This window comes from Lissotriton helveticus, chromosome 9 (assembly GCF_964261635.1).
Source record: "Lissotriton helveticus chromosome 9, aLisHel1.1, whole genome shotgun sequence".
NCBI classification, from domain to species: domain Eukaryota; kingdom Metazoa; phylum Chordata; class Amphibia; order Caudata; family Salamandridae; genus Lissotriton; species Lissotriton helveticus.
The window spans coordinates 234,260,389-234,287,665 of record NC_136070.1 but is presented as its reverse complement, the minus strand read 5'-3'; the positions used below and the strand labels follow the sequence as shown (position 1 = coordinate 234,287,665).

General features: G+C 46.6%; 1 protein-coding gene across 1 annotated transcript in view; it reads left to right on the top strand.

The window, feature by feature from the left end:
• Window positions 1-27,277, top strand: part of PLCB2 (phospholipase C beta 2) — a 544,505-nt gene that overhangs the window by 363,309 nt on the left and 153,919 nt on the right. The window contains exons 17-19 of the mRNA XM_078659789.1: window positions 21,181-21,305; window positions 22,557-22,711; window positions 23,195-23,359. Of these exons, the coding sequence (XP_078515915.1) occupies window positions 21,181-21,305; window positions 22,557-22,711; window positions 23,195-23,359 (445 nt within the window). The remainder of the gene's footprint in view (window positions 1-21,180; window positions 21,306-22,556; window positions 22,712-23,194; window positions 23,360-27,277) is intronic.

Sequence of the window (27,277 nt, the reverse complement as noted above, 5' to 3'; positions counted from 1 at the left end):
AATGGGTTATTAGTTGGGGTGGATATGATTCCCATCCAAGTAATAAGTCCCCAAAAGCCAGTCAAGTCAAACACACAGTTTCAACCATTTAAACCTGGGTTGAACCACTGGTAGCTATAGCACAGAGCAGACAGGCTTAACTTCAGAAAATGTGCAAAAAATTTAGTAAGACTAAAACAGTAAAAATGTCAAAACACAACTCAATAAAAATCCCACAACCAATATCTAAAAACTGAAAATAATGTAAGAAGAAAAGTAAAAACAAAATTACTATTATGCAATAGGGTGGACTTGAGAGTTTTTGAAGCTTTAAGGCAAAAGCTGCCAAGAAAAAGTAAAGCACCAATCAGGAATCACTGTTGAGTTTGACCTAAGTGTAATTTCAGACTGACTGCAATGGTGTGGAAGTTAGATACACCAAGCAGGTTGTCCTGGTCACAGTTTTTACGTTTTGACTTGGAGTCTTAGTTAGAGTTTGGCAGATGAGATAGTCCGTCAAAACATGGCCTATAATTTGTCCACCGTATTACAAGTGTCATAGGCCATAAGGCATTTGCATTATGGAGGACAGGATATCCACCACGGTTGTGATTGAGTATCCCATCCACCTAACTCTAAATGAGGGCCTTAGGGCCACATATACAATAATTTAATTTTGTGAGTCTCTAATTGTGATTTTTTGTGACTCACAATTAGAAACTCACAAAATGAAAAATACTAATGTGTCTCAGACACATTAGTCATTCCCTATGGTGCCGAATTGGGCCTGCCTCATCAATATTCATGGGGCAAGTCGCAATTTTTGTGACCCATTGGGAATGAGCAATAACATATTGAGTGTGGCCTGTTAAAGACAGCAGACCACCAAGTCTGTGTATGCTTTTAAATTAAACATTTTTTTTCTAAATGCAGCCCGTTTTTCTTGAAGGAAAACAGGATGTGTTTAAAAACGAAAAACGAACCGTTTCTGTATAATTTTTTTTTTAAGAGCAGGTAGTAGTCCATAGGACCACTGTCTGCTCTTCAAAAACGTTTACGCCGGCAGTCACAAAGGGGAAGGGGTCTGCGATCGGCATACCACGGACTTGAAGTAGGCAGTAAATTTCGATTATTTTGTGACCGCATTCCGGTCACAAAAGAATCGTACATGCCCTTGCGACTCGCTATTAAGAAGGGATGTCTTTGGCACGCCCCTGCCTAATAGCGACTTGCACACCCTATTTTGCACATCTTTAATAGGTTACCAACTCACAACATATGGTTGGTACATTGTACAAGCCGTTTTAGCGGTCGCAAATGGCATGATTCTCTGTTTGCCACCACTAAAAACTGTCATACATGTGTCCCTTAGTCTTTTTTTTGGAAGTTGGAAATCCCCCTGTGTGGGGCAAGGTTGCGGGATATATTGATGAAGTCCTCTCGAAATCAGATCGTGTCTATATCAGGTCTCATTGAAGATGTGTGAAAATTCAAATTTTGCCTCTGCCTAACTATCATCATTGGCTGGACACTTTTCGTACCTTCACTCGGTTAAGAATTCTACCTTTGGACTTTCTTTTTTATGAAACTCAAAATCTTCTAGCAGGAGAAGCCTGAAGTGGTATCTGACGAAGTCATATCAACATTGTATACCATAGTAGTAAGGACCCATTACATTTTTCAGACTTTCTGGAGCAGTTCCTCTTGATCACTCTTCACTGGGGACTCTATTGCCCAGAATCTATTTTGTGCCACAGTAGCGTTTTCTGGCATTGATGCAGCAGTCTGATTCCCTATCAGTTTAATAGCTTTCAGTCCATTATTGATAAATATGTTTGCTTGATATAGGTTTGTGGCTAAGTATCGATTTTACTGCATTCTGGGGGTTTAATATTGTTTCAACTTATTCTATCAAATTGTCTATCTCACTCAAATCACACGAATCACTTAAGGTACATTTCTATGAAGCCTTCAATCCACAACTGGCATATTAATATCTTGAAGCCCCACTGAGTTATCTGCAGCTTTGTGTTTCCCTATGTTCTGTGATATGGAAAGAGATGTCAAACGATCACAGTTCTGAATTCCTAGACTTCGGGATCACAGATAGGAGCACAGACAATAAAAATGGGTGTTTAGGTATATTCAACAACCAAAGCCTCACCCGCAGTTTTTGATATCAATATCCAGTTCTAAGGACCAAGCGGAGGGGCCCGGCCCAGCCTCCTTCGGCCTCTGACAGACGCAGATGGGCCAGCTATCTGCCTGGTCTTTGCCTAGACACATGTCCGGGCTCGTCTCCCACGTATCCCATGCTGCAGCAGCGAGTGGTGGTTTTATGCACCCCGCCCGGCACTGCTAATGTCCCATGCCTCCTGGCAGTACAGGCTTCTGGGCAGTGGAGACCCCAGTGAAGAGCATCCAGTGCCATGGGTGGTGAGTGCTTTTTTATGCACCTCATCTGGTGCTGCAAATATCTCCCGCCTCCTGACAGGAAGGTAATCAGGGCAGTGGAGTCCCAAGTAAAGAGCGTCCTGCACCGCCGGTTGTGGGTGCTGGTTTTATGGTCTCTGCCTGGTGCTGCTAATATCACCCAACTCCTGGCAGGAAAGTATTCTGGGCAGTGGAGTCCCCAGTGAAGAGCGGCTTGCCGCGGGCAATGAGTGGTGGTTTTATGCACTGGGCCCGGCTCTGCAAATATTTCCCCCCTCCTGGCAGGAAAGGATTCTGGACAGTGAAGTCCCCAGTAATTTCAAAGTAGGATTCCTTCCAGTCACAATTCTTTATTTTAACAGGTTCTCATGCAGGTTTAAAAGCTGCAACAGTCAGGCTACACATATAGAGTTCAACAGGATTGTCTGGGCAAGGATGGTTATATGATTCTTTCCAGGAAAAATCCAAGCACAAACTGATTTTTGGTGTGAATTATTCATGAAAAAGCTTTCACTCTATCCTCGAGTGTGAGTGGAAGAACAGCCAACACGTGTTTTGCCCCCTTACATGGCCTGCCGGCCTGGGGCTTCCTCAGGGCTGTGCATATGTACTTATTTTACAACAATTGGATGGGATGTATAGCACCCAGAGAGAAGGAGAGGTAGTATTTACAGAGTTAGGTGAGTAAAGAGGGAAAGTGTTGGGATAGAAGTTGAATTGGTTAGTGCAATAGCCAATGGTTGGGTGGTGGAGGAGTGAGGGAGAGAGAAGGGAAGAGAAAGGCGAGAGAGAAGTGGGAGAAGGAGAACATAGGGTCAGGGTGAGGGGCATACCCTAAAGATTGGAAGGAGAGGTGGTTAGGATGCAGAATATAGACAGTGTTTCAATAGAAAACAGAGGCAGGAAGCATGCAGGGCATTTGGTTAGTGCGATAGAACAGTGAGCAAGTCAGGTATAAGTGCGAAAGACATTTGAATAAATATATACATGATAGCAGTAGGGGAGTGGATGGAAAATGACGTATAGATAGTGTGTAGGCAGGAGGAGAGGCAAGAAGCATGCATGGAGTTTAGTACATGTATGGCATCATAGTAAGCAGGTAAACGTCGAGTAGAGATAAAATTTCAATGTACATGGTATAAGTATCAAGGATTAAAGAACACATTTCAATATTCAGGGTACAGATTTTACAGCACCGAATCAGCCATGACACATGTATTAGACAACGCTATCAAAATCCTAGACCAAAATGAAGCCTGTCTTTTAATCCTACTCGACCTATCATCAGCTTTCGACACCGTCAAACACGACAGCCTGCTGGATCTCCTGAAACACAGAATGGGAATGTCCGGAAATGTATTTAACTGGTTCGCCTCCTTCCTCCAAAATAGATCTCAAAGATTCATGGTCAACCAATCCCTGTCCAATCCCATGCTAGTCTCATTAGGAGTCCCACAAGGCTCCTCCCTATCACCCACCTTGTTCAACCTGTTCATGGAACCTCTGACTGATTTTCTCAGCCTTTCGAAGATACTCTTCCACATGTATGCAGACGACACCCAAATTTACATAAAGATACACTCACTAGAGGACATCAAAATGCTCAACACCACTCTAAAAAAAAAAACAAAGGTGGCTGGCCGAAAACCATCTGAAACTTAACTCCCTCAAAATAGAATTCCTCTTAATCGCCCCCCGAACGAAACTCACACTATGCTGGACTGGATGAAGCACCTAACAGCTCTTAATGGACAACCGCTCATAGTCGACTCAGCGAAGTCTCTAGGGGTAACACTAGACAATAACTTAAAGATGCAGAAACACATTAGCGCCTCAACAAAGGGAGCCAATTCCACCTTAAGACCCTACGAAAATTGAAACCCTTTCTGCCCGCACGCGATTTCAAACATACAGTTCAAGCCCTAGTAATTCCCCGCGTGGAATATAGAGCAGTAACACTATGCGGCCTCCCTAGGTCATCGACTGCCCCGCTAAGAGCTACGATCAACTCAGCTGCAAGACTCATCACAGGTTCTAAGAGAAACACTCACATTTCCCCAGAATTCACCTAAAAATCGCTTGTATGACACACAAAGCCCTCTACCACAACGCCCCACAATACCTAGCTCAGAAACAGGTGCTCTCTGCGGGCAACAGAGCCTCCAGGAGTGCCAAGACTCTTCTCCTACAACCTCAACGAATCTCAAAAAAAGAAAAGTATAACCGGTTCTTTTCGGGGGCTCCAAGGATATGGAACGCCTTACCCAGTGCAACAAGAATGAACCCTTCCACTGCCTCCTTCAAAAGAGAAGTGAAAGCTATCCTCATGGCTAAATTCACTTGAACTCTATGTCTATTCACTGTAAATTTGTATTGTGTTGTTCTTTGTACACTATATCTTGCCTTAATTATGACCTGTAAAGTGCTCTGATACTCGCAAGAGTCTTGTTCGCGCCATATAAAACCTTCAAAATAAATAAATAAATAAACCAGAGGGCCAGTGTGTAAAAATATCATTGCTTTGACTTACCGTCTTATATTTGAACTATGTTCAACCTTAGAAATATTATTACTCACTGGATGTTAGCTGTTAATATTTTATAAAATCCTGAGAGATTATACACTGGGGACTGGACATCATTCCGCCACTGCAGTAACCACAGCATCAGTCCACAGTCCAGTCAATGGGGTTTGACCACCCACGCTAAAGGAGGCACTTTCTCAAACTTCCAAGGTCCCATTTGAACTAACGTAACTTACTGAGTGAAACAACATATGCAGCAATGTCTATCCAACCCGATCTTTAATGAGATGACCCTCTACAGGCGTGAGTGTTAAAGCCTAGATTGGCCTATTGGTGACAGAGTGTCGCAGTGGCCATCAGTGAGCATGGCACATTAAAGAGCAGTGAAGCACTGTGACCATTAGTGTCTTTTCCCTAACAATGGTGATTCATGACAGACTCCAGGAGTCTCCATTAATGCCAGTGTTCTGCAGTGGTCACTGGTGCCAGTGCATTATAGATGCCATCAGTTCCAGAGTCCAGGGGTGACCATCATTACCTCTACTCTAAAGTCAGCATCAGTGTTTATACTAGATAATGATCACTAAAGCTCGTGGTCCAAAGATGGCATGGGCACCAATGCTGATAGATGTGCCATGGTGACTAGTGACCCAGAACATGAGTGCACTCTACCAATAGCCTTAGTCTCACATAGTTGTTGTAAGAGTCAGACTACTGTACTCAACAATACTGCTGTGTTCACAATCAGGGTTGGGATATACTGAGGCTCTTTCCCCAGTATAGTCACCGAGCTGTACATTTCATGACATGTCAATCACTTCCATGACAACTGCTCCCCCGTTATTTTCTCGATTTTTTGGGGGGGGGAGTTTTATATAGCGCGAACTAGACCCGAGGATATAACCGGTATCAGAGCGCTTTACGTGAGCACAAGTTTTGTTACAGATGGACACATTCATTTTTGTAAGGCCCGGGGAGATTAAGTGATTTGCCCAGAATCACAGGATGTTGAGCGTCATTGCCGCAACTGGAACACGGTTCCCCAGCTTTGAGGTCGACCGCTCTAGCCGTAAGGCTACATTATGTTGTACAATCTCTTTTCTATTGTGCTGCCATATCCTAAATTTTTCATGATTGTGATATTAGTGATTCTATTTGTCTTTGCTCTCTGAACAATTATAAATCACTCTGCTACCAGCAAGGATCATGTTTGTGATATATGCTTACCAATGTCCCAAGTTCTATAATATTAGATCTACCCCCTCAATCCACACCTCTGGTGGTAATACTGGGGAATGTGCCACCGCTTCCCCTTGGTTCCACCGAAGATTATCCCCAACTTAAGTACAAGGTGATTCATTGGCTATGTAATAACCTAACAGTAAACCCTGCAATAGCCCGTAACATCATAATGGCCCGCCGTGTGGGATGGGTAGGAAACTCAAGAAAATCTGGTGTGGGGGACTGTATCGTTGTAAATTTTAATGACCGTAGGCTTGTTGAAAGGCTATTCAGAGAAATTAGATCTGGCATGCCTAACACTGGCACTGGAATCCAGATCCTCTCCCTGGGCTTTTTTTACCAATCTGAGTTCCCAATTAGAAAAAACCGATCCACACACACTAATAGGCAGTTATATGGTATGCCAGCTACTCTAAAAACCATTCATCATAACCCTCAGACAGCTACCCATGATCCCCAGGGGCATTTTAACATCTTACCCAGTCTGTGCAACAGATTTGCTGCTCTTTCCTCCTTAGAGGACTGCGACTGACTAAACAGTCCTGCAGCGTGAAATGAGCTTGCACTGCCCTTTAATTCTCAGTGCATAAGAGAAGGTCGCTCAGGAGAACCGTGGGGGGAGATTGTACTGCCGCCCAGGTCGAGAGCTCAAAAACTGCCCTAACTGTAGCCTCAGGTAACATAGCCGCTTATAATATAATTTCTTGGAATATTGCTGGGCTGGCAGGGAAATTTTAAGACCCCAAGTGGATAGAGTTCATCAGGTTATTCCCTGTGATTTGTTTACAAGAGACCTGGCTGGTGGACTGTGTTCTTTTTCTAGAGGGCTATAAGGCCGTCTTTGTTCCAGTCATACACTCATCTAGTGGCAGAGCTAAAGGAGGCCTGGTCATATACATCTCACTAGCCCTGAAATATATAATTACTCTTATACCCAGCCCTAACAGTAATATTCAAGCAGTTACGGGGAATGTGAAGCTGCTCCTGATTAATTTTTATAATGCAATGAACATCTCAGGGTCCTGCCAGATTGACCAATTGGGTGGTTTTGTTAAACAACATTGCAGAAACACTTCACATTGTATGATGCTAACAGGGGACTTTAACATCCACCCATGTGGCAATCCAACAATAACCACTATGGGTGAATTGGGCTGTGGCAGAATGGGTGGTATACATTTTGAACACTCCAGTCGGGGCGATGCCGTCAATCACTTACTGAACGAACACGATCTGGTTAGCTCCATGTCTGTGGTGGATGTCGGCAGCAAACAGGTTGTCCCCACATTTAAGGGGCACACAGGGGGGACTTTTATAGATCATTTTTTAATTACAGAGAGTTTGCGATCACGTTTATTGGGTTTTGAAATTTTAGACAGCATTTATATTGATCATAACCATGTTTGTATCCAGCTATCTGTGAATTTACTGGTCTTGCGGGATAAGTTGCCTATCACCGGGGTGCTGAAACCCACGGACGGAAGGCGCCGCCGTAAGTGGTCAAAAGTGAACTCGGATTCACTCTATGCCAGTATTCACAAAACATGTTCCCCGGAACTCGAATCTTGTGTTTGTCCTGTCTCTGCCCCTATGGACATCCTTAGGGCTTTCGAGGCGATTACCATCAAAGTGGGGACGTTGCTGACCATTCCGTCAACAGCCCTTAAGTCTAGGGACCCAAGATGGTTCGATCACACCTGTTCAAGGGCTGCCAGGGCGCTAAAGGCAGCCCTGAAAAGCAAAGGCAGCCCTGAAAAGCACACCAAGAGACCGCTCACTGATCCGTTCATTACGCTTAATATATAAGAAAGCGCTAGTAAAGCGTAAGGGTGACCTAAAAGAAATGATCTGGAAGGATCTTTTAGACCCCAGTACTCTAACTAACAGCGAGAAATTCTGGGGTATAGTCAACAGACCACTGTTTGATACAAGAAGGGAACCTGAATTAGGAACCAACATCCCTGAAAATGATTGGGTACGGTATTTCAGCTCCATATTTAGGGCTAATACCCCACAGTTAGATCTGCACCAGGATGGCCAGGGTGTATCATTACCATACTTTACCCTAGGCGAAATCGAGAGAGGAATTGCAGGGCTGATGAGCAACAAAGCACCGGGTCCTGATGCCATGCCCCCGGATCTTTTTAAATCAAACATGGCATTGTGGGCTCCGGTCCTTACAGCGGTACTCAATGCAGCAGCATCCCAGGGCTGCCCTAGGTCCTGGGGTACCTCCACGATCGTTCCAGTATTTAAGAAGGGAGATCGTAATAGTACTACTTGTTACAGACCGATCTCCCTGATCGACTCGGTAGTCAAGGTTGTTGGTGGTGTGGTCTTAAATAGAGTGTCATCATGGGCTGAGGAAAATAAGATTACATCAGACATTCAATATGGGTTTCACCCTGGCCACTCTACATTAGCACAATGTCTAAACCTATCCATGGTCCTTGGGAAGTACACCATGGCGCAACGGGGGACCATCTACATGGCGTTCATGGATCTCTCCTCCGCGTTTGATTGTGTAAACCAAGGGAAATTATGGGATCTCATGGGCGCCATGGGGGTGGAGCCTTCTTTTGTTACCTTCTAAAGGGGCCTTCATAAGGAGACTAGGGCAAATGTTAGATACTCGCAAGATCTCAGGGTATCGAGTGACTTCCCCGTTGAGAGAGGAGTGAGGCAGGGCTGTATTTTGGCCCCTTTCCTTTTTAACATATATATTAACGAGCTGGACACGTTCCTGGTAAAAACTGGTGCTGATTTCCCCTTTGTTGGGCGCAGGGGCCTGCCCGTCTTGCTATACGCAGATGATGCTGTCCTCCTGGCAAGAACTGCTAAAGGCCTGCAGTCCCTATTGAATGTCTTTCACGGCTTTATGGCTGACCACGATCTTGCCATAAATAACACCAAATCATACATCATGCAGATAGGGGTGCGCCCGAAGAAACAGTACTCATTTGAGGTAAATGCTGAGAAGGTACCCCTGACCACGTCATTTTCTTACCTGGGAGTCCTGTTTGACGACTAGTTAAAATGGGGCCCGTTGGTACAAAGGAAAAGAGGGGAGTTAATACGGGCAAATTCAGCTATATTCAATTTTGCGACTAAAATGGGCAAACGCCCAGTAGCCGCACTATTGAAGATGTACCAGGCAAAGAGTGTTGCAATGGGTAGTTATGGGAGTGAACTATGGGGGTATGTACCAGCCAAAAGTATTGAGGTGGCCGGGAACACCTTCCTGAAACAACTATTGGCAGTACCAAAAGGAACAGCTAACCTAATAGTTCACGAGGAAACCGGAATACCCTTTATTGGCGACACTATAGCACTACGGCCTCTATTGTTTTGGCTTAAGTGCTGGCTGAATAAAGACCTGGTCCTCAACCATCAGCTGTTAAGAGAAGTGTTGTCTCAGGATCATGCGTTCAATGTACCATGGCTCAAATATTTAAAAAGTTGTTTTACCGAGCTGGGGCGTCCGGACCTTTTTTTAAATCCAGACCTGATTGTCACCGCTGATGTAGAGGTTGGCAAAAAAACTTTTATCTCAAGGAAAAAATTAGCAAGAGAAGAGGTAGATTTGGTAAAACTCAGCATACGCAAATTTGCGATGCTTAAAACCACGCCTCTAATGGGGCCATATCTATCATGGCCCATAACAAGTCATGAGCGTTTTTTATTAACAAGATTTCTGCTGGATTATTATCATTTACTATTAGCTGTACCTAGGGGTTCACATAGAGGTCAGGTGCTATCTTCCTGCGGCTGCGACAATATGTCTCCGCAGGATCTGGTGCACTTTTTATTTATTTGTCCTCTCTATGATGCTCCCCGTAGGTTCTTTTTGAAGCCCATATTAAAAAAAATTAAATTGTAAACAATTTAATGTAATTAATTTAATTTAATTTAATTTAATGTAATTGCAATGTGCTATTTGCAAATAGCCTGAAAGCACTTTATATGTGGTTGGATTCCTCAAATCAGCATTAAAATCCAGAAACAGGAGAGAGGATTGATAAAAAAAATATGTTTTATTGTATTTTATTGTTATATTTTATACCCTCTGTAAGTGAAATGAATTGTATAAAAATGTTGGGGTTATGTGTATGATATATACCTTTTACAAAGTTTTATGCCCATGCTGCAATATTGCTTTTATGGGTTTTAACATATGTAAAACCGAATAAAGTATTTTGAAATTGAAATTGTGAAATATAAAACTTTCTAAATAAATAAACATGATGGCGGGCCCCTTGCTGATCATCAGTGCCAGCGCTGCATAGTGGCCAACAGCATCAGTACCTATTCTTGGCCATGAATCTGAGCATCCCATTCTGCTTGTGGTGGGGTGATACAGGTGCATATGCTCAAGCAACCTTTGCAGCTTTGCAGCTACTCTCTTTATGTTGCTTGTGGGAAGTCATGTGGGGTAACACTGAGGGGTTTCCTTTAACCTCGGGTGCTGCATATAATGTGAAGCATTACACTGGGGATTATTTTGCCAGGCAGGTAGCTCGGGTGTGTGTAAGGACTGGAGACACAGCAAGTGGGAATGACAGAGCTGCAAACAGGTAGCGGAGGGGGCACATTCAGCTGAACTTTCCCGAGCCACTCGGGCTGTGGGTATTGCATTGCATCAGGCAGATTTAGCTGTGGGCAGATAGTCACTGTGCCTGTGAAAGTGCTGCAGGGCCCACCGCCACCGCACAGGAGTGGGTGGCAACAGGGCATTGACATAAGTGGCTTTCTAATCCCAGATGAATCCAACATAAGTGAACCCCATTTATGCATTTAAGTTCAACATGAATAGACTGCACAACAAGCCAGCCCTCTCCTTTTACAGGGCTTTACATTGAACTAAATAAAATCATTTACCCTGCATCAAGTGTTCTTTTTATTGGCAGTCTGATTAACAAGCACACAAGAGCACGCTCCTACACTTGAAGGTGGCCAGTTTATTCATATAATGTGCCCTCATTATTTTAGCCCGAAACAGGGCTTTAAAAGGACGTCAATGAGAACAGTATCAAACAATCTCCATAAAACCCATTTGCTGAGTCATAATGATTGAAAGCCACAGGGAGCAGCTCAGTTGCTGGCTGCAGCTTTGGAAAAGTAATTATCTCGCCTCGTACTATTCAAGTGAGGACTCTTGAGACTTCACAGGGGCTTGGAGATTATCAAATCCTTATTCAAAGACTGGGATTGCTTCCAACAAGGTCATTAATGCCTCATTCCGTTCTAGTAAGGAATCTGAGTCACTCTGTCCTCTTTCTAGGCCACTCACCTTCCGGCTTTCTCCATAGCTGGGGAAAAGTTGCTGCCTTGTGGTGTTTAAATTCTCCAAAATCACAACTAAGGCACCAGTTACAAGTTTCCTTCAGAAAAAGGAACTTCTTCACAAATCGAGTGTAGGAGTTATTATTATACTACGTGATATCGGTAATTCTCAGTGTGGTATTGGCAAGGCCGGACTGCACATACCGGGCATCGGGTGTTTCCCCGCGAGGCTGGAAGGTAGGGGGGCCGATTTTGTTACTGGTGCCGCCTTTCTAGCAGTGCAGCGGATTTGAAAACACCGTCTGCACAGTTCCTTGCATATCCAGTAGTTTTCAGGCAAAAATTAAAGTGTCAAGATAACTCTGATGATTAAGGTACCTGCTGGAGAGACATAGAGGTTTGGTCTAGTGGCAGTTTTGACTCATCTAAATCAGCGTAAAGGGTTAAAATACCTACTGCAAAAGACGTGTACCAAGCAGATCATAGGACAGTATTATATGCACATAGCTTAGTGGGTTACTGCTGTTGTCACAGTTCATAAAATACAATCACAATCTAGCACAGTGAGCTGTGAAGTATCACCAAAGAATGACATTCAAACTACATAGTACAGGTTAAAAAGTTTAGTTTTTTTCCAAATCTTTCATTATCCTAATGTTGCTAAAAAGGTTTGTTCGGGTAGAAATGAATTCTTGTTGGTAAAGGCAACCCTAACCACTGTGTTACAGTCTGTATCATGAGTTTGTGCTTCTCCAGACCAAGCACTCTTAAAAAATACCTACCAGTATGGATGAGGAAAGACGTAAACTGAGGCTGGCTGAAAGGTCTTGAAAAAACTCTCCCTCTATAACAAACCTTAAGCAGCTGAGGACGATAAGAAGCACCTATAACAAACATTTAGGTATTGCCAAAACTGCTCACTTCAGGTCTCAGCTCGACCACGCCAAAAACAGGTCGGACAAACAGTTTGAAATGATCAAACAACAAGCCAACCACTCAACTAATCAACACTCTAGTCTCAATGACTTAACCCCTAGCAGTGAAGTATTTTCTGCACACTTCATCGAAAAGATAAGAAAGATTGAACAATATTTACAGCGCAACTCACCAAGCACACTGGGCTTGACCCAGTCCATTGCCCCTCCACCCGCACTACTGAGTTCTTCTACCTCTGGCTCCATGGCTCACACGCCAAAAAATCAGGCATTTTGGAATTCCTTTATTCTACCAGGGCTACCCTGAACTCTACTGCTAGACTCATCACAGGTTCGAGAAAACACGATTACATCGAGCCGGACCTAATTTAACTCAAGTGGCTCTCTCTAGAAGCTAGGATTCATCTCAAGATAGCCTGCCTGACACACAAAGCGCTACACTACAACTCTTCCGTCTACCTGGCAAAAAGCTTGAATTGTCTGGTTTGAACCGAGCCCTAAGAAGTTCGAATAATCTACTGCTGAAGCCTAAAAAATTCAACAAAAAAAGAAATTACAACCAATCCTTCTCTGGTCTTGCTCCAAGAATATGGAACTCTCTTCTTCCTGAAATCAGAACTAACCCCTCGATCGACACATTAAAAAAAGACGTCAAAGGGTTTTTCCTGAATAGCTCTTTGCAATAATAGTCATGAAATCACCCAAACAATCTGTACTTCCTGTTTTACTACACTGTTTTGTAATGTCCTACAATGCTTTTTATACTGCTGTGTGCCTCTTGGTTAAATTGCTTGCTTTCATGTACAGCGCTATGATACCCTAATGAGTCATGTGCTCGCTATATAAAACCTCCCAAATAAATAAAATAAATGGATGACATGAATCCTACACCCTTTAGTCCACTTGGTCGTATATAACATTTTCAATACACTGATCTGTCTCTGTATTTGTGGTTGATGTGAAGTGCTCCAAAACCCTACACTGATAGAAGCAGTACTATAAAACAAATAAAATCCATGTGAGAGAGTGGTTATAGAGTGATGAGGAGTTCTGTTGGAAGATGATAGTTAGGGAATCATTGAAGAGCCCCAACAAAGATTGTTGCATCCTGGTGCACAGTAAGGTTATCATTTACCATGCATTAAAAGCTAATACAATATATAATGAAAAATGTGCTGTAAAATGCAACCCTCCTTGTAGTGGTCTGACTAGCTCACTGCGCTCAATATGCACCATATGTGTCTGGTCTGACAAAATTTGCCAGGGCTGCTCTGGGTTCCCAGCCCAGACCTGGGAATAAGCAGTTTTGTGTAACTCAAATTCTTGTAATGCTCACCTACATTTTGGTATTATATTTGCCCATTGTTTGTTCTAGCCTACCATGCATCACACAGACTGGATGTTGAGAGTGCCCTTGAGCACAGTGGGCATTCGCACCGATTTGTAATGCTCGTGCTCCTCTGTCCAACCCTAGCTTGGAGAAATAGTGTTTTTAAAAACATGTTTTCCCACGTGCCACAGTAGACGAATAAATGTACTTGTGTGCAGGTGCACCCTTGGGCGCAAGTTATGGTACAAGAGAGTGCTGGTCAGTTGTGGAATTATCGCCGGCGTAATTTCACATCATCATGAGGCAGGAGAAGTGATGTCACAAGCCTGCGGACCTTGCGGTGACACCACATGAAGTGACATCACATGACTTTTCACCACTATAAATTACAAGTGGCGACATTCAGCACATTTTGACCCTGATGAAGTTTCTGAAAATGGACATGACATTCTCCATAACAAATCTGCCATTTTTATAGACACAATGCCATACGAGGCGCAGGGTAGACCCCATGGGTCTCAATTGCAACCAAGGGATACCCCTGCTACAGGGGACTGCCTGGAGGTTTTAGTGCCCTGTGTAAAAAAAGCCCATATTTCACACTCGGCTGAGAAGTGCAAAGTTCCTCCCCTCTGAATATATAGGAAAACACTAGACTCATTAGGAATTCTATACATCATGCATTGTTTCAGAACAAGGCTGCTGCTCTGCTGATTACTGTTTGAGGTTATGACCTGTGACATGATGGCTGGAATGGAACTCAAACTCCACAAGGCTGGCTGTCTCCCCTTTCAGCGGTCACCAGAGGGCCTATTGGTTAGGTCTGACTGTGTGCTTATCTTTGGATAATGGAAGCCATCACCAAGCACATGTATTGCTGGATTAGTTTTTTTTTTTTTAAAGACTTTATTCAGCACCAAAAGAGAATGTACAGCAAATTACAACAAACCAGAACAATACGTGTGAGCCAGTGGATGACAGCATACTAAGCAATGGTGAAAAAAAGCAAAGTAGGAGCGAGAAAGTCCTGGCCGGTTCGATCAGTAATACAAAGTGCCGGTTTTTCCAAACATAGGTGAATCATAAAGCCATGAAATGAACAAAGTGCAATAAAAACAAAAAATACACATTATAGCAAAGAAAAGGAAAGCAATAAGCAAGCGAGAATCAAGAAGGCAAGCCAGGCAGTACAGTTACAGGGAAGTACATAGAACGTCGTGGTGGACCGGGACGCAGCCCACACATCTAGTTACAGGTCCACTAGCACAGATCCCTTGCTCATAAAGGAGCGACACTCCACATGTGACAAGCACAACGAGTTGGAACATAGCAGCTCTCATGCCCGCCCCCCGCCCCCATCAAGGGTAGAATGCAGTGTAGGGTCCAAATTGGGGAGTGTGACATCTGATGGCGCCTGGCGCGCAGAGGGGCCACTAATAGTCTAACCCACCCCCTCCGGGACAATGGAATGCAGGGACTGGGATTGCGCTTTCTGGGTCAATTTCTCGAGATGCGATATGGCCCCCATATGTCCGTCGGACGGGAAGCTGAGGGAAGCAAGGCAGAAAACTCCACGCTGTTAGTATTGCAGTGGGCAAGGCTTCTCAACCATGCAGCCACCGTCGGGGCGCGACGTGCGCCCCAGAGCAGTGCAACCTCCCTCTTGGCCAGGAGGAAGCACATGGATGCCAGTCTGCGGAGAGGTGGTGGGAAGTTGGCAACATAGCCCAACAAAGCAATTTCGGGGGTGGGATGAAGTGTCATACCTAGTATGTTGCCCAAGACCCGGTGAACTTCTAGCCAATAGGTGTGTATCTTCGGGCATGTCCAAGACAAGTGGGAGAAGTCAGCATGAGGGGAGGTGCACCTGAAACAACTGTGTGGTCTGGCGGCGTCTATTTTATGGGCGAGTGCGGGGGTGTGATACATCCTCCGTAGAAACTTGAAATGGATAAGTTTGTGTCTACTGTTCATGGACACGGTTTTGGTGACAGCGCAGCATGCCTCCCACTGATCATCAGTAATCTGTGTGCCCAAGTCCCTTTCCCACGCAGAGCGCACCGCTGTGTCAAAGGAGGGAAGAGATGTCATGCATAACTTGTAGAGTCGCGACACTACGTGGGCGCTCGTTGGCGTCTGTATGATAAACGTGAGTGCCTGGTCCGCGGGCGGCGACAATGGAAACGTAGGGAATTCAGCGCGCAGCATTGAGCGGAGCCTGGACAGGGTGAACGCATCCATAAATGAGCGGTCTTCGAAGCGGGAGTCTTCTGTCAACGAAAAAACATGTCCCTCAGGGAACAGGTCGCCAACAGTATGTAGTTGAAACTTGGACAGCGTGCGGCCAACTATCGCCTCACCAGTGATGGGGAGCCAGTGAGGGTTGGGTAGGGGGAGCGAAGGCGAGTACAGCCTGTCCACGCGGAGCAGTCTTCGCAGCTTATCCCAGGCCCAGCTCGTTGTGGAGACCGGCTGTATGTCTTGCGGATCACGAGGTATGCCCTTGGGAAGGATGGAGCAAAGCGGCACCGGAAGAGCCGTATCGGCCTCAGGTCGCAAGAATGGAATTCTGGCATCTGGGTGGAACCAGGTGTGCGCGTATGAGCATTGTGCCACCAGGTAGTAGAGGTAAAAATCCGGCACCCCGAACCCTCCCCGCTCATAAGGTAAAGTCAACGTGCGCCAAGCCACCCGAGGGTTTTTGCCGCCCCATATCAGGCGCAGCAGGGCAGAGCGAAGTTGCGTGAAGAAAATCTTAGTCAGGGGGATCGGAATATTGTTGAACAAGTATAAAAAACGAGGGAGGACAACCATTTTGACAATGGCAATCCTGCCAGCCATGGATAGAGGAAGACGGAGCCAACGCTCCGTGTTGTCCTCCAAAAAATCCAGGGCGCGCCCATAGTTCAATCTCACAATGGACACCGCATCCAGGTGGGCGTGTATCCCAAGGTATTTGACGGAATCAGCGCACCATTCCAAGGGGAAGGGACAATCCCATTGCGCCGTGGAGGGGGTCAAGGGGAAAATGAGCGACTTATGCCAGTTAATCCGCAGGCCAGAGTAGGAGCCAAATCGTTCGATCTCGCGGATCAAGGGCTCCAAATTGGTATCAGGGGCGCGGACATACAGGACAGTGTCGTCCGCGTACAAAGAAACAAGTAGTGGACCCGTGCGGAATTGTAGACCTCTGTGCAGATGTTTCTCCTGAAAATGACGGACTAAAGGGTCCATCGCCAGAATGTATAGAAGCGGGGACAGGGGACAGCCCTGCCTGGTCCCACGGGAAAGCGCAAAGTTCTCAGTGATGGTGCCGTTCAACCGTATACGCGCCGTAGGCGCAGTATAGAGCAGTTCCACCGTGGCCACAAACAGCGCAGGCATTCCCATTCGGCGCATGACGGATAAAAAAAAGGGCCACTCCAGGGTGTCGAACGCTTTCTCAGCGTCCAGGAAGACCGCAGCCGCAGGGACGGAGGGGTCAATTTTGTGCAAAACCGAGAACAGGGTACGGAGGTTGAAGGAGGTGGACCTGTGCGGGACAAAGCCAGATTGGGCCGGCGCGACCAAGGAGTCCACAAGAAGCGCCAAGCGAATAGCCAGGACCTTTGCCAGAATTTTATAGTCAAGGTTAAGGAGTGACAGGGGGCGGTAAGAGGTACAGAAAGAGGGATCACGGCCCGACTTGGGAAGCAGAACTATGACCGCCTCTCGGAGGGTGGGGGGAAGGACGCCCGTCTCCAATGCCTCCGCATAGACCTCCATGAGGCGTGGTACCAGTTCATCTTTGTACTCTTTATAAAAATCAGCAGTGAACCCATCCAGGCCCGGCGCAGAGGAGCTCTTCATCGAATCAATAGCTTCAATAATGTAGTCAGGGGTGATTGGATCCGCCAGGAAATCTTGCATATGCTTTTCGAGATAGACCATGGCTATTTCGTTTAGATAGGGCCCCGGGTCACTGTTGGTATCAGTAAGTGTCGAAGTGTAAAGACGGGTGTAGTAGGACAGAAAGGTATCGCAAATGTCGGGAGTGGAGTAGTGTCGCGCACCCTGAGCGTCGTGTATATCAGTTATGTATGCCGCTTGGTGTGGCGGGCGGAGTAACTGCGCTAGCAACCTGCCCGGCCTTTCCCCCTCCCCGTACTGTCGCGCTGTATAGTGTTTACCTAAGAATCAGAGCTCCCTATCTGCAGCATCCCTAAATTCCAGCAGGAGTTCTAAATGCCTAGCCTCCCGGTCTGGGGAGGGACCCCCAAGGAGCCCCCTATCCAGTGCAGTGAGGTCAGCTTCTATGCGGGTTAGGGTGGCGCGAGTGTCACGAAGGGCCCCCACGTGTTTGGCGATGCAGACCCCCCGAATGGTAGCCTTAAAACCCTCCCACAGTGTGGCCCAGGAGGCCACCGAGCCCGTGTTAGTGTCAAAATAGTCATCTATGGCAGTGCGGACTTCTTCCGTAAAAGTTGGGTCAAGCAAGGCCTTGCCAGGGAACCGCCACTGCTTCTCATACCCGCCCAATCTTGGGACCGCCAGCGACAGCAATACCGGGGAATGATCGGACAGAGTGCGCGGGGGCGTAGAGAGGGTGCGCAGCCACCCAGCCACCCCCGGAGAGAGCAGCCAGTAGTCTATTCTGGAGCTGGTGTTATGGAAGCCCGAGTGGTGCGTGTAAGCAGGGGAGTGCGGATGCGCCCTGGCCTCAACATCTATGAGGGAAAAGTGGGAGCAGATGTCCGCCATCACCGAGCGGGAAAGCGGCTTGCAATCCGGGGAAAGGGAGGTGCTGTCCCTGACAGGGGTCATCAACAGGTTGAAGTCACCCCCCATCACCAATAAATCAATGTCCGATCTAAGCAGCAGTAGTTGCAGGTGTTGAAAAAAAGAAGGGGAGTCAACATTAGGGCCGTAGACACATACCATGGCAATTTTGTACCCATACAGCACTCCGGAGAGAAGCACATATCTGCCCTCATCGTCAGACTTGCTATCGAGCAACACAAAGGGGACACGCTTATGCACTAGTATTGCTGGATTAGTTCATGGCTTTTACATCAGGTATGCTGATGAAGGCTCTGTACGTTGCTTGTGTTTGTTGTTTTAGTGTTACAGCAAATACACAAAATGTCTCGGTTCTGGCCAGCCAGCTGACAGAACAATTCTTGAAAATGACTTGCAGTCTGCGACTGATCAGCAAAGACTGACAGTCACTTATTGGACTGTCACTGGGCCGAAGTACCTTCCCACACCCACCTTCTCTGTGGGCGAGCACTGCCAATCATTGATGGTCGCCATGATGCTTCGTTCTTTTGTTTTCTGGGTAACATCACGCTGTGGCAGGAAATTGAGAGAACTAGAATTATTTCCATATATACTTTGATATATTACTTGTGCAAAAAAACAGTATCAGCGGCTCCACGGAGTCTGTAGTTTCTCCTGCTCAGCACTGTCTTGGCGTTTCTTTTCTGGACCGAGTTTGGTTCTGAAAGAATATGTGACAAGCTGTAGACTAGCATTTATCTTTTATGTGTGACAAATTTTCAAAATGCATTTACCAGTCCCTCCGTAGCACTGAACAAAGCATACATCTGTTTTTATTTTCTATGAACTGTAAACTTCTTTACAGGTTTTGTATACCAGAGATTACCTAGTTGATGCAAAACATTCTCAGATTCATATGGGCTTATTTTTAAGTGCTAGAATGTATAGGCACTTGAAGTATGGGTGCTTCGGCACCCCCAGAAATAGCCATGCTGGAGTTCAGAAGGTGAATGATCAATAAATATGTCTTTAAATGTTGTGTGTATAATGTCACTTTCGCCATGCCTTCAAAGACAAAGGCCAAAGATCAGGCCACATCTTCGGACAAATTGCTGCTCATTTGGAAACTGGAGCCTGCTTTCATTTCTTAGACTGTAGTGAGAGAATTTTGTGAAAGTGATCTAGGGGACAATCTTGATGGGGTACAGGAGTAGCATGTCATTTTTGTTCTAACACATAACACAGTTACAGCTAGCAATTAGAAAAGCACAAATTAAGTACTTTTATTGTAATTCTGACGTGTGATTGAAACAAAATTTGCAAAAGAAGCAAAATAAGTCAAGGCCCTTTTTTCTTGGTGATGTGCAAGTGACAAACATTCACTTAAACCCGATTTCCACACTTATTTGTTGTTGCCCTAAATATTTTTATTGATAAAACTGCAAATCTGTGAACATTTAGTGGCCATTTCAACTGAATATTTGCTGTCTGCAAATAATAGTGCGATACCACACGAGTGCTCCAAAATGCACCGCCAACAACCTACCACACCCATACCACTCTCCCGCTGAATGGGCGTGGGCACATTTGCTACATTTGTGTTTTTTGTGTGACGCTTGGCTCTTTTACAATCCCTATGACTTTAGTGATATAACATTAATGGCAGCACTCACACTCTAAAAATTGTTCCAGCACCACTGCTATAATGACTTGTTGAGTTACTTATAGGGGAATGGTGAACAAAGATAACACGGCAACCAAATACTGTAAGTGTTGGGAGACCTTTAAGAAGGTAACAGGTGAAAGGACTTTTCTCTTATGATTCCACAGCTTGACTTGTGCCTGTGGCTTCAGGTAATTGGCACCAGCACTCTCTTTTGAGGACTGGCCCTTATGTTTCGTCATCAGAGCAAGAGAGAGAGCGACTGAAAAAGGAGCGAGGAGGAGAAAGCTAGGAAAATAGTGACAAATGGGGAAAGCAGGGATGAAAAAGAACGTACAACAGCTTGTTATGGGAAGGCAAGTCTGGTATTTGGCAGTGACATCGGTGGCGTTCTGAGAAAAACTTTGGGCCCCTGAAGATATGTTAAAAAAAAAATCTGAAATTAAGCACTGTTGTTACCGATGCTGGGACTAAAAACTTGCAAACTGACATCTTTATAGAGTCTGGAAAGAATACGAAGTAGCATTTGATTTGCATGGAGATGTGTGTGCAACAGTTAAAGTGAAGGAAATTGAGAGTGTGAATTTTTATTTACAAACTTTTTTCCTTTGTGCTGTACTCACTAAAAGTCAGCTGTTGTTTTATCATTGTTTTTGTTAATTTTATCATTCTGATTCATATTTTAATTTGAGAGGCAGAAGTATAAGCTAGTGGTTTGGAAATCGACTCAAAACATGGCCTTCACATGTTATAGTGTACAAATAGGTGCTGAGATCCATAAAGCTACGGTTGGGAGAGCTGTCACATATCTTGCATGGATATCATGACACACTTTGATAGAAGTGTGAGATGCATACGTGCACATTTTCTATTCTTCCTCTTTAAGTAAACAAGCATTTGTGATGGTTAGTTCCCCTCTTTGATATAAGTGCAGGAGTGCTTTAATTGTTCTGATCAGACAGGCCAAATTGTATTCCAAGCGATGCGTGATGTCTACCTAAGATGCAGACGCTTTCCTATGCAAGTGAATCAGATATAACAAGCGACAGATGAGCCGTATCTACCCCAAGGGAACTCGGATGGACTCTTCGAACTACCTGCCCCAGATGTTCTGGAACGCCGGCTGTCAGTTCGTGGCCCTAAACTTTCAAACCATGGGTAAGTGCAAAACGGCAGCTGACCCTGCTTTCCGCCCCAACTCTTCCAGGTGTGTCCCTTCTCTCTTCTTCCCACGCTGTGCATATCATCCCTCTCTCTCTGGAGACTGTGCATAAAGATTTCAAATTTGGTGTGATGGTCTTCAATTTCCCAAAGTTAAACTCCCAAACATTTTAATAAGGGATGTGTAATTTGTTCCCATAATTACAGATATAAATATTGCACCTTGTCCTCGTCTCTCTGTGCAAACATTTGACTTTATGTTTTTATGTATATTTATGAGTGCAAACGTAGCAAAATGAATGCAATAGGAGTGAAAGCATTCTAAGAGGTTGATTATTTGCTTTGTACAACATTTAGGACAAATGTAGTGTCAATCTTTTCATTTACGGGTGAGATCCTCCTTGGAGACCTGAGGCTTCAGGTTCATCCGTCAGTCGAGGAGGGAACCGCTTGTGAGATCTGTGCTGGGCTGGATTCCAGAAGCAGGAGAGGGATCAGCTTCTTGACCTATCCTTTTTTAAACGTCTTTGTCTGTAGCCTGGTGATACCGCTGCAGCGGATGCCACCACATCCCTGAGAGACCTTACTTGATGGGTGTAAGATTTTAATTAATCACACAAAATAAAATAAACTTGAATGGGATCTCCATAATAAGGGATGAATCAATGTAAAACGTGGTGATTCAAACAAGAACTGTCCACAGAAGAGAAGGAAACAAGAGAAAAGTGAAACAAAGGGGGTCTCTCTTTCGGTATCGCTTGGCACTTGCCACGCTAATTGCTGAAAGCTTTTTGGCTATAACCATTTGAAGTAATCTTGCGCTGCAAAGTAACTTGATGTCACAGAGTTCAGCTATGCCTAAACAAATAAATAATGAAATAAATAAATATTATTTTAAATACCAAGTGGTTACAAAACGACCGCATACAGTTCAGAAATGTTCTCCGTTTGCCACTATTCTACCAAACCTATCAGAAGTAGCATGTGTAAATGATGAATGGATGAGTATACGCATTAAGGGATAAAGTATCTGTTATGTGTAACCACCTAGGATAATTTTTCTTATTTCCTCCCTTCTTTTCAGTCCCTACTCACTTGCTATTGCCCTAAAGAAACCTGTGTAGAACTTTCAATACAAATGAATTCACACAATAAATTGATTAACATTGATTAGTTTATATGCATTTTATACTGTAATAACTCCCTCTTTCATCTCCCTCTTCCTTCATCAATTCTCATTGTGAACAGACCTTTCTATGCAGCAGAACATGGCTCTCTTCGAGTTCAATGGCCGCAGCGGTTATATCCTCAAGCATGAGTTCATGCGGCAAGCTGAAAAGCAGTTTGACCCATTCGCTGTGGACAGGATTGACGGGGTTGTGGCAAACACTCTCACCATCAAGGCAAGGATAAATCACTTTATCACACTGCTTACTCCCAGGGATCCTTATTGGCATCAAAGCACTCAGTGGAGTCCTTTCAGGGAGTTTGGGGACTGCTTACATACAACATGTCATTTACTTGGTCATTCAGGAACGCAATTTACATTAGTTTAAAAATGGGGGTGGGGTGGGTGGCTTGCAGGATACTGTTCAATAAATTCAAAGGCAAAAGTTTAGAAACATACGCCATGGAACAAATACATTCATGTATTTGTTTGAGAGATGCTCAAGATCTCGTTATTTTTATTTTATGGAGAGATGTTCACCATTCATTTTAGAGGAGGTGTATTTTAATAAACTGCATGACCATACCAGGTCTACAAGATCTGAATTTGAAAATGTAGTTTTTTTATAAGGTTAATGATGAGTGGAAGTATTATGTACACTGTGGAACGAGAATTCAATAGCATTAACATTCATTTATCATGGTTATGTTCGAAATAGATCCTCTCTGGACAATTCCTTTCTGACCGTAGCGTGAAATCCTATGTAGAGGTTGAAGTATTTGGGCTGCCAGGAGACCCCAAACGTAAATACAAGACCAAGTTAACATCATCTGCAAACTCTATCAACCCGGTGTGGAAAGAAGAGCCCTTTGTTTTTGAGAAGGTAACTATGGAAATGTTAAATAATGCTGTTAATGTCCAAACAGTGGAGAGGCTAATGAGTATCCACTCAGCTATCAAGTATCGACATTGATTTACCTTTCCTAATAATTAAATCTATGTTGAGGCCACAAAGAAGATGGAGTTTATTTATGCACCGGGCCTGATCAATCAGTGGCATATATTTTAAAATCATATTTTCACCTGCAATAATTTTCAGCTAGAAAGACTTTATGAGGATATAGAGTCAAAAAAATATTGAACAAATGCAATCTTATAACCTGGTGGGCAACAGCACAGGAGGATTTATATGTATATTGAGGGGTGAAGGAGGAAATCTAATGAAAGGCATTCTTTTCTGAGCAGTAAGAGGGAGGAGTTTTAGATCCAAGGAATATTTGAAGATCAATCAATCAATCAATCAGGTCATTTGTAGAGCGCACTACTCACCCGTAGGGTCTCAAGGCGCTGGGAGGGGGGGGGTGCCGCTACTGCTCGAACAGCCAGGTCTTGAGCTTCTTCCTGAAGGAGAGGTGGTCTTGGGTCAGGCGCAGATTGGTCGGGAGTGAGTTCCAGGTCTTGGCGGCCAGGTAGGAGAAGGATCTTCCTCCTGTTGTCGCTCTTCGGATGCGGGGGACGGCGGCGAGGGCGTGGTTGGTTGATCTGAGGAGGCGCTTGGGAGTGTAGAAGTTGATCCGGTTGTTGAGGTAGCTCGGGCCTTGGTCGTGTAGGGCTTTGTGCGCGTGGGTGAGGAGCCGGAAGGTGATTCTCTTGTTGACCGGGAGCCAGTGCAGATCTCTCAGGTGTCCGGAGATGTGGCTGCGTCGGGGGATGTCGAGGATGAGTCTCGCCGAAGCGTTCTGGATCCGCTGGAGTCTCTTCTGGAGTTTGGCAGTGGTTCCGGCGTAGAGGGCGTTGCCGTAGTCCAGTCGGCTGGTGACGAGGGCTTGGGTGACCGTCTTCCTCGTCTCGGTGGGGATCCACCGGAAGATCTTACGTAGCATGCGCAGGATGTTGAAGCATGACGAGGAGACGGCGTTGACTTGCCTGGTCATGGAGAGGGAGGAGTCCAGGATGAAGCCCAGGTTGCGTGCGTGGTCCGTCGGTTTGGGTGCGGTGCCCAGGGCGGGGGGCCACCAGGAGTCGTCCCAGGCGGAGGGCGTGGAGCCCAGGATGAGTACCTCCGTCTTGTCTGAGTTCAGTTTCAGGCGGCTGGTCGTCATCCATTCGGCTACGTCTCTCATCCCTTCGTGCAGGTTGGCTCTGGCGGTGGCGGGGTCGTTGGTCAGGGAGAGGATCAGCTGGGTGTCGTCGGCGTAGGAGATGATGTTCAGGTTGTGTTGGCGTGCGATGGCCGCGAGGGGGCTCATGTAGACGTTGAAGAGGGTTGGGCTCAGCGAGGATCCTTGGGGTACGCCGCAGATGACTTTGGTGGCCTCTGACTTGTACGGTGGTAGGCGGACTCTTTGTGTTCTTCCGTCGAGGAAGGAGGTGATCCATTCCAGTGCCTTCTCCTGGATTCCGATGTTGCTGAGGCGCTGTACTAGGGTGCGGTGGCAGACAGTGTCGAAAGCCGCGGAGAGGTCCAGGAGGATGAGGGCCGCTGTTTCTCCGTTGTCCATCAGAGTTCGAAGGTCGTCGGTGGCGGCGATGAGGGCGGTCTCGGTGCTGTGGTTCGCTCGGAAGCCGGACTGTGAGGGGTCGAGGGATCCATTCGTCTCGAGGAAGGCGGCCAGCTGTTTGTTGACGGTCTTCTCGATGACTTTGGCCGGGAACGGGAGGAGCGAGATGGGACGGTAGTTCTTGAGGTCGGTGGGGTCTGCTGTGGGTTTCTTGAGGAGAGCGCTGAGTTCGGCGTGCTTCCAGCTCTCAGGGAAGGTGGCGGAGTCGAAGGAGGTGTTGATGATGTCCCGCAGGTGGGGTGCGAGGACAGCGTCGGCCTTGTTGAAGACGTGGTGAGGGCAGGGGTCAGTCGGAGATCCGGAATGGATGGAGTTCATGGTGCGGATGGTGTCTTCGGTGCTGATCGGGGTCCAGGTGCGGAGGGTGGTGGATGGTGGCGTCGTTGCGGTTGAGGCTTGCGTTGGTTGGTTGTTGAAGCTGTTGTGTATGTCCGTGATCTTGTTGTGGAAGTAGGACGCGAGGGAGTTGCAGAGGTCTTGCGACGGTGTGATGTCGTTGTTTCCGGCGTTGGGGTTGGAGAGCTCTTTCACGATGTTGAAGAGTTCCTTGCAGTTGTGTGCGTTGTTGTCCAGCCGGTCCTTGTATGCATTTTTCTTGGTGGCGCGGATCAGTTGGTGGTGTTTCCGGGTGGCGAGCTTGAGGGTGGTCATGTTGTCCGTCGTTGGTTCCCTTCTCCAGGCTTTCTCGAGGGCTCGACAGTTCTTCTTGGAGCACTTGAGTTCGTCGGTGAACCATGGTGTTTTTCTGCTGCAGGATCTGCTGGGCGGGGTCCTTAGAGGGGCGAGTTCGTCCGCGCAGTTGCTGATCCACTTCGTGAGGTTGTCGGCGGCCTGGCTGGGGTTCGCTGAGTTGGCGGGAGGGTGCTGGCTCAGGGAGGCGGTGAGCTGGTCGGCTGTGATCTTGTTCCAGCTTCTTCGAGCAACCTGTTGCTGGAGGTGGTGGATCGTCGTTCTTCTGAAGGTGAAGTGGACGCAGCTGTGGTCCGTCCAGTGGAGTCCTGTTGCGTGGCTGAAGGTGACGTCTTTGCTGGATGAGAAGACGGCGTCGAGTGTGTGTCCGGCGAGGTGGGTGGGGGTGGTCACCAGTTGCTTGAGTCCGAGGTTGTCGAGGTTGTCGAGCAGGGTGATGGTGTTGCGGTCGTTGTTGTTCTCCAGGTGGAAGTTGAGGTCCCCCAGGAGGATGTAGTCGGCGGAGGGGAGAGCGTGCGGGCTGACGAAGTCGGCGATGTCCTCGCTGAATCGTGTGCGCGGTCCCGGGGGTCGGTAGATCAGGGTGCCTCTGAGGGTGGTCTTCGGGTTGGTGTGGATCTGGAAGTGCAGGTGTTCAGCGGTGGTGAGGGTGTCGTCGGTGTTGGTCGTGATGCGGATGGTGTCTCTGTGGATGATGGCGATGCCTCCTCCGGTCTGGTTGTCGCGGTCCCTCCGGGTGATCTTGTAGCCCTCTGGGATGGCGATGGCGATGTCAGGGGCTGAGGAGGAGTTCATCCAGGTCTCGGTGATGAAGGCAACGTCGGGGGCGGTGGTGTCGAGCAGGTTCCAGAGTTCTACGGCGTGTCTGTGGACGGAGCGGGTGTTGAGCAGGATGCACTTGAGGTGGGTGCTGCTGGAGTTCGGTTTGTCGGGTGCAGGGACGGTCCGGATGCAGGAGAACTTGCAGGCGAGGCAGCTGAAGGGTCCGTGGGTGTGCTTCGGGGCGGCTCGGTGACATCCTGGGATGTGGCCGGTGTTGAGTGCGGTGAGGTCGGCGGCGCTGTAGGTTCGTCGGGTCGGCTTCCGTCGGTGGGGGCCAGGGGTCCTGGCGCTGGTCGCGATCCGGTCGCGGACGGGCGCAGACGGGCTTACCTTTGGCGCGCCTTCGGCGCACAATCGGCGCGCCCGCTGCGCGTGACCGCTGCGCGTTCGCACGGTCGCCATTTAAGGCGAAGTGCGCGGGTGGGCGGGGCAGCTGGGAGGCGGGAGCGGGGAGGGATACAGAAGACAAAAGGGGCGGGGACAAGCGGCGGTGGCGGGAAGGGAGGGCGGGGGGCGGCGCGGTAGGCGGAGGACAAGGAAGGAGAGCTGACACGGAAATAAATGCAAAAACAGGCACAAATTACCGAAAAGAACGGGGAAAAAGAGAGTTACACAGAGAATCACAAAGCAAGCACAAATTACCGGAAAAAAACGGGGAAAAAAGAGAGTTACACAGAGAATCACAAAGCAAGCACAAATTACCGGAAAAAACGGGGAAAAAAGAGAGT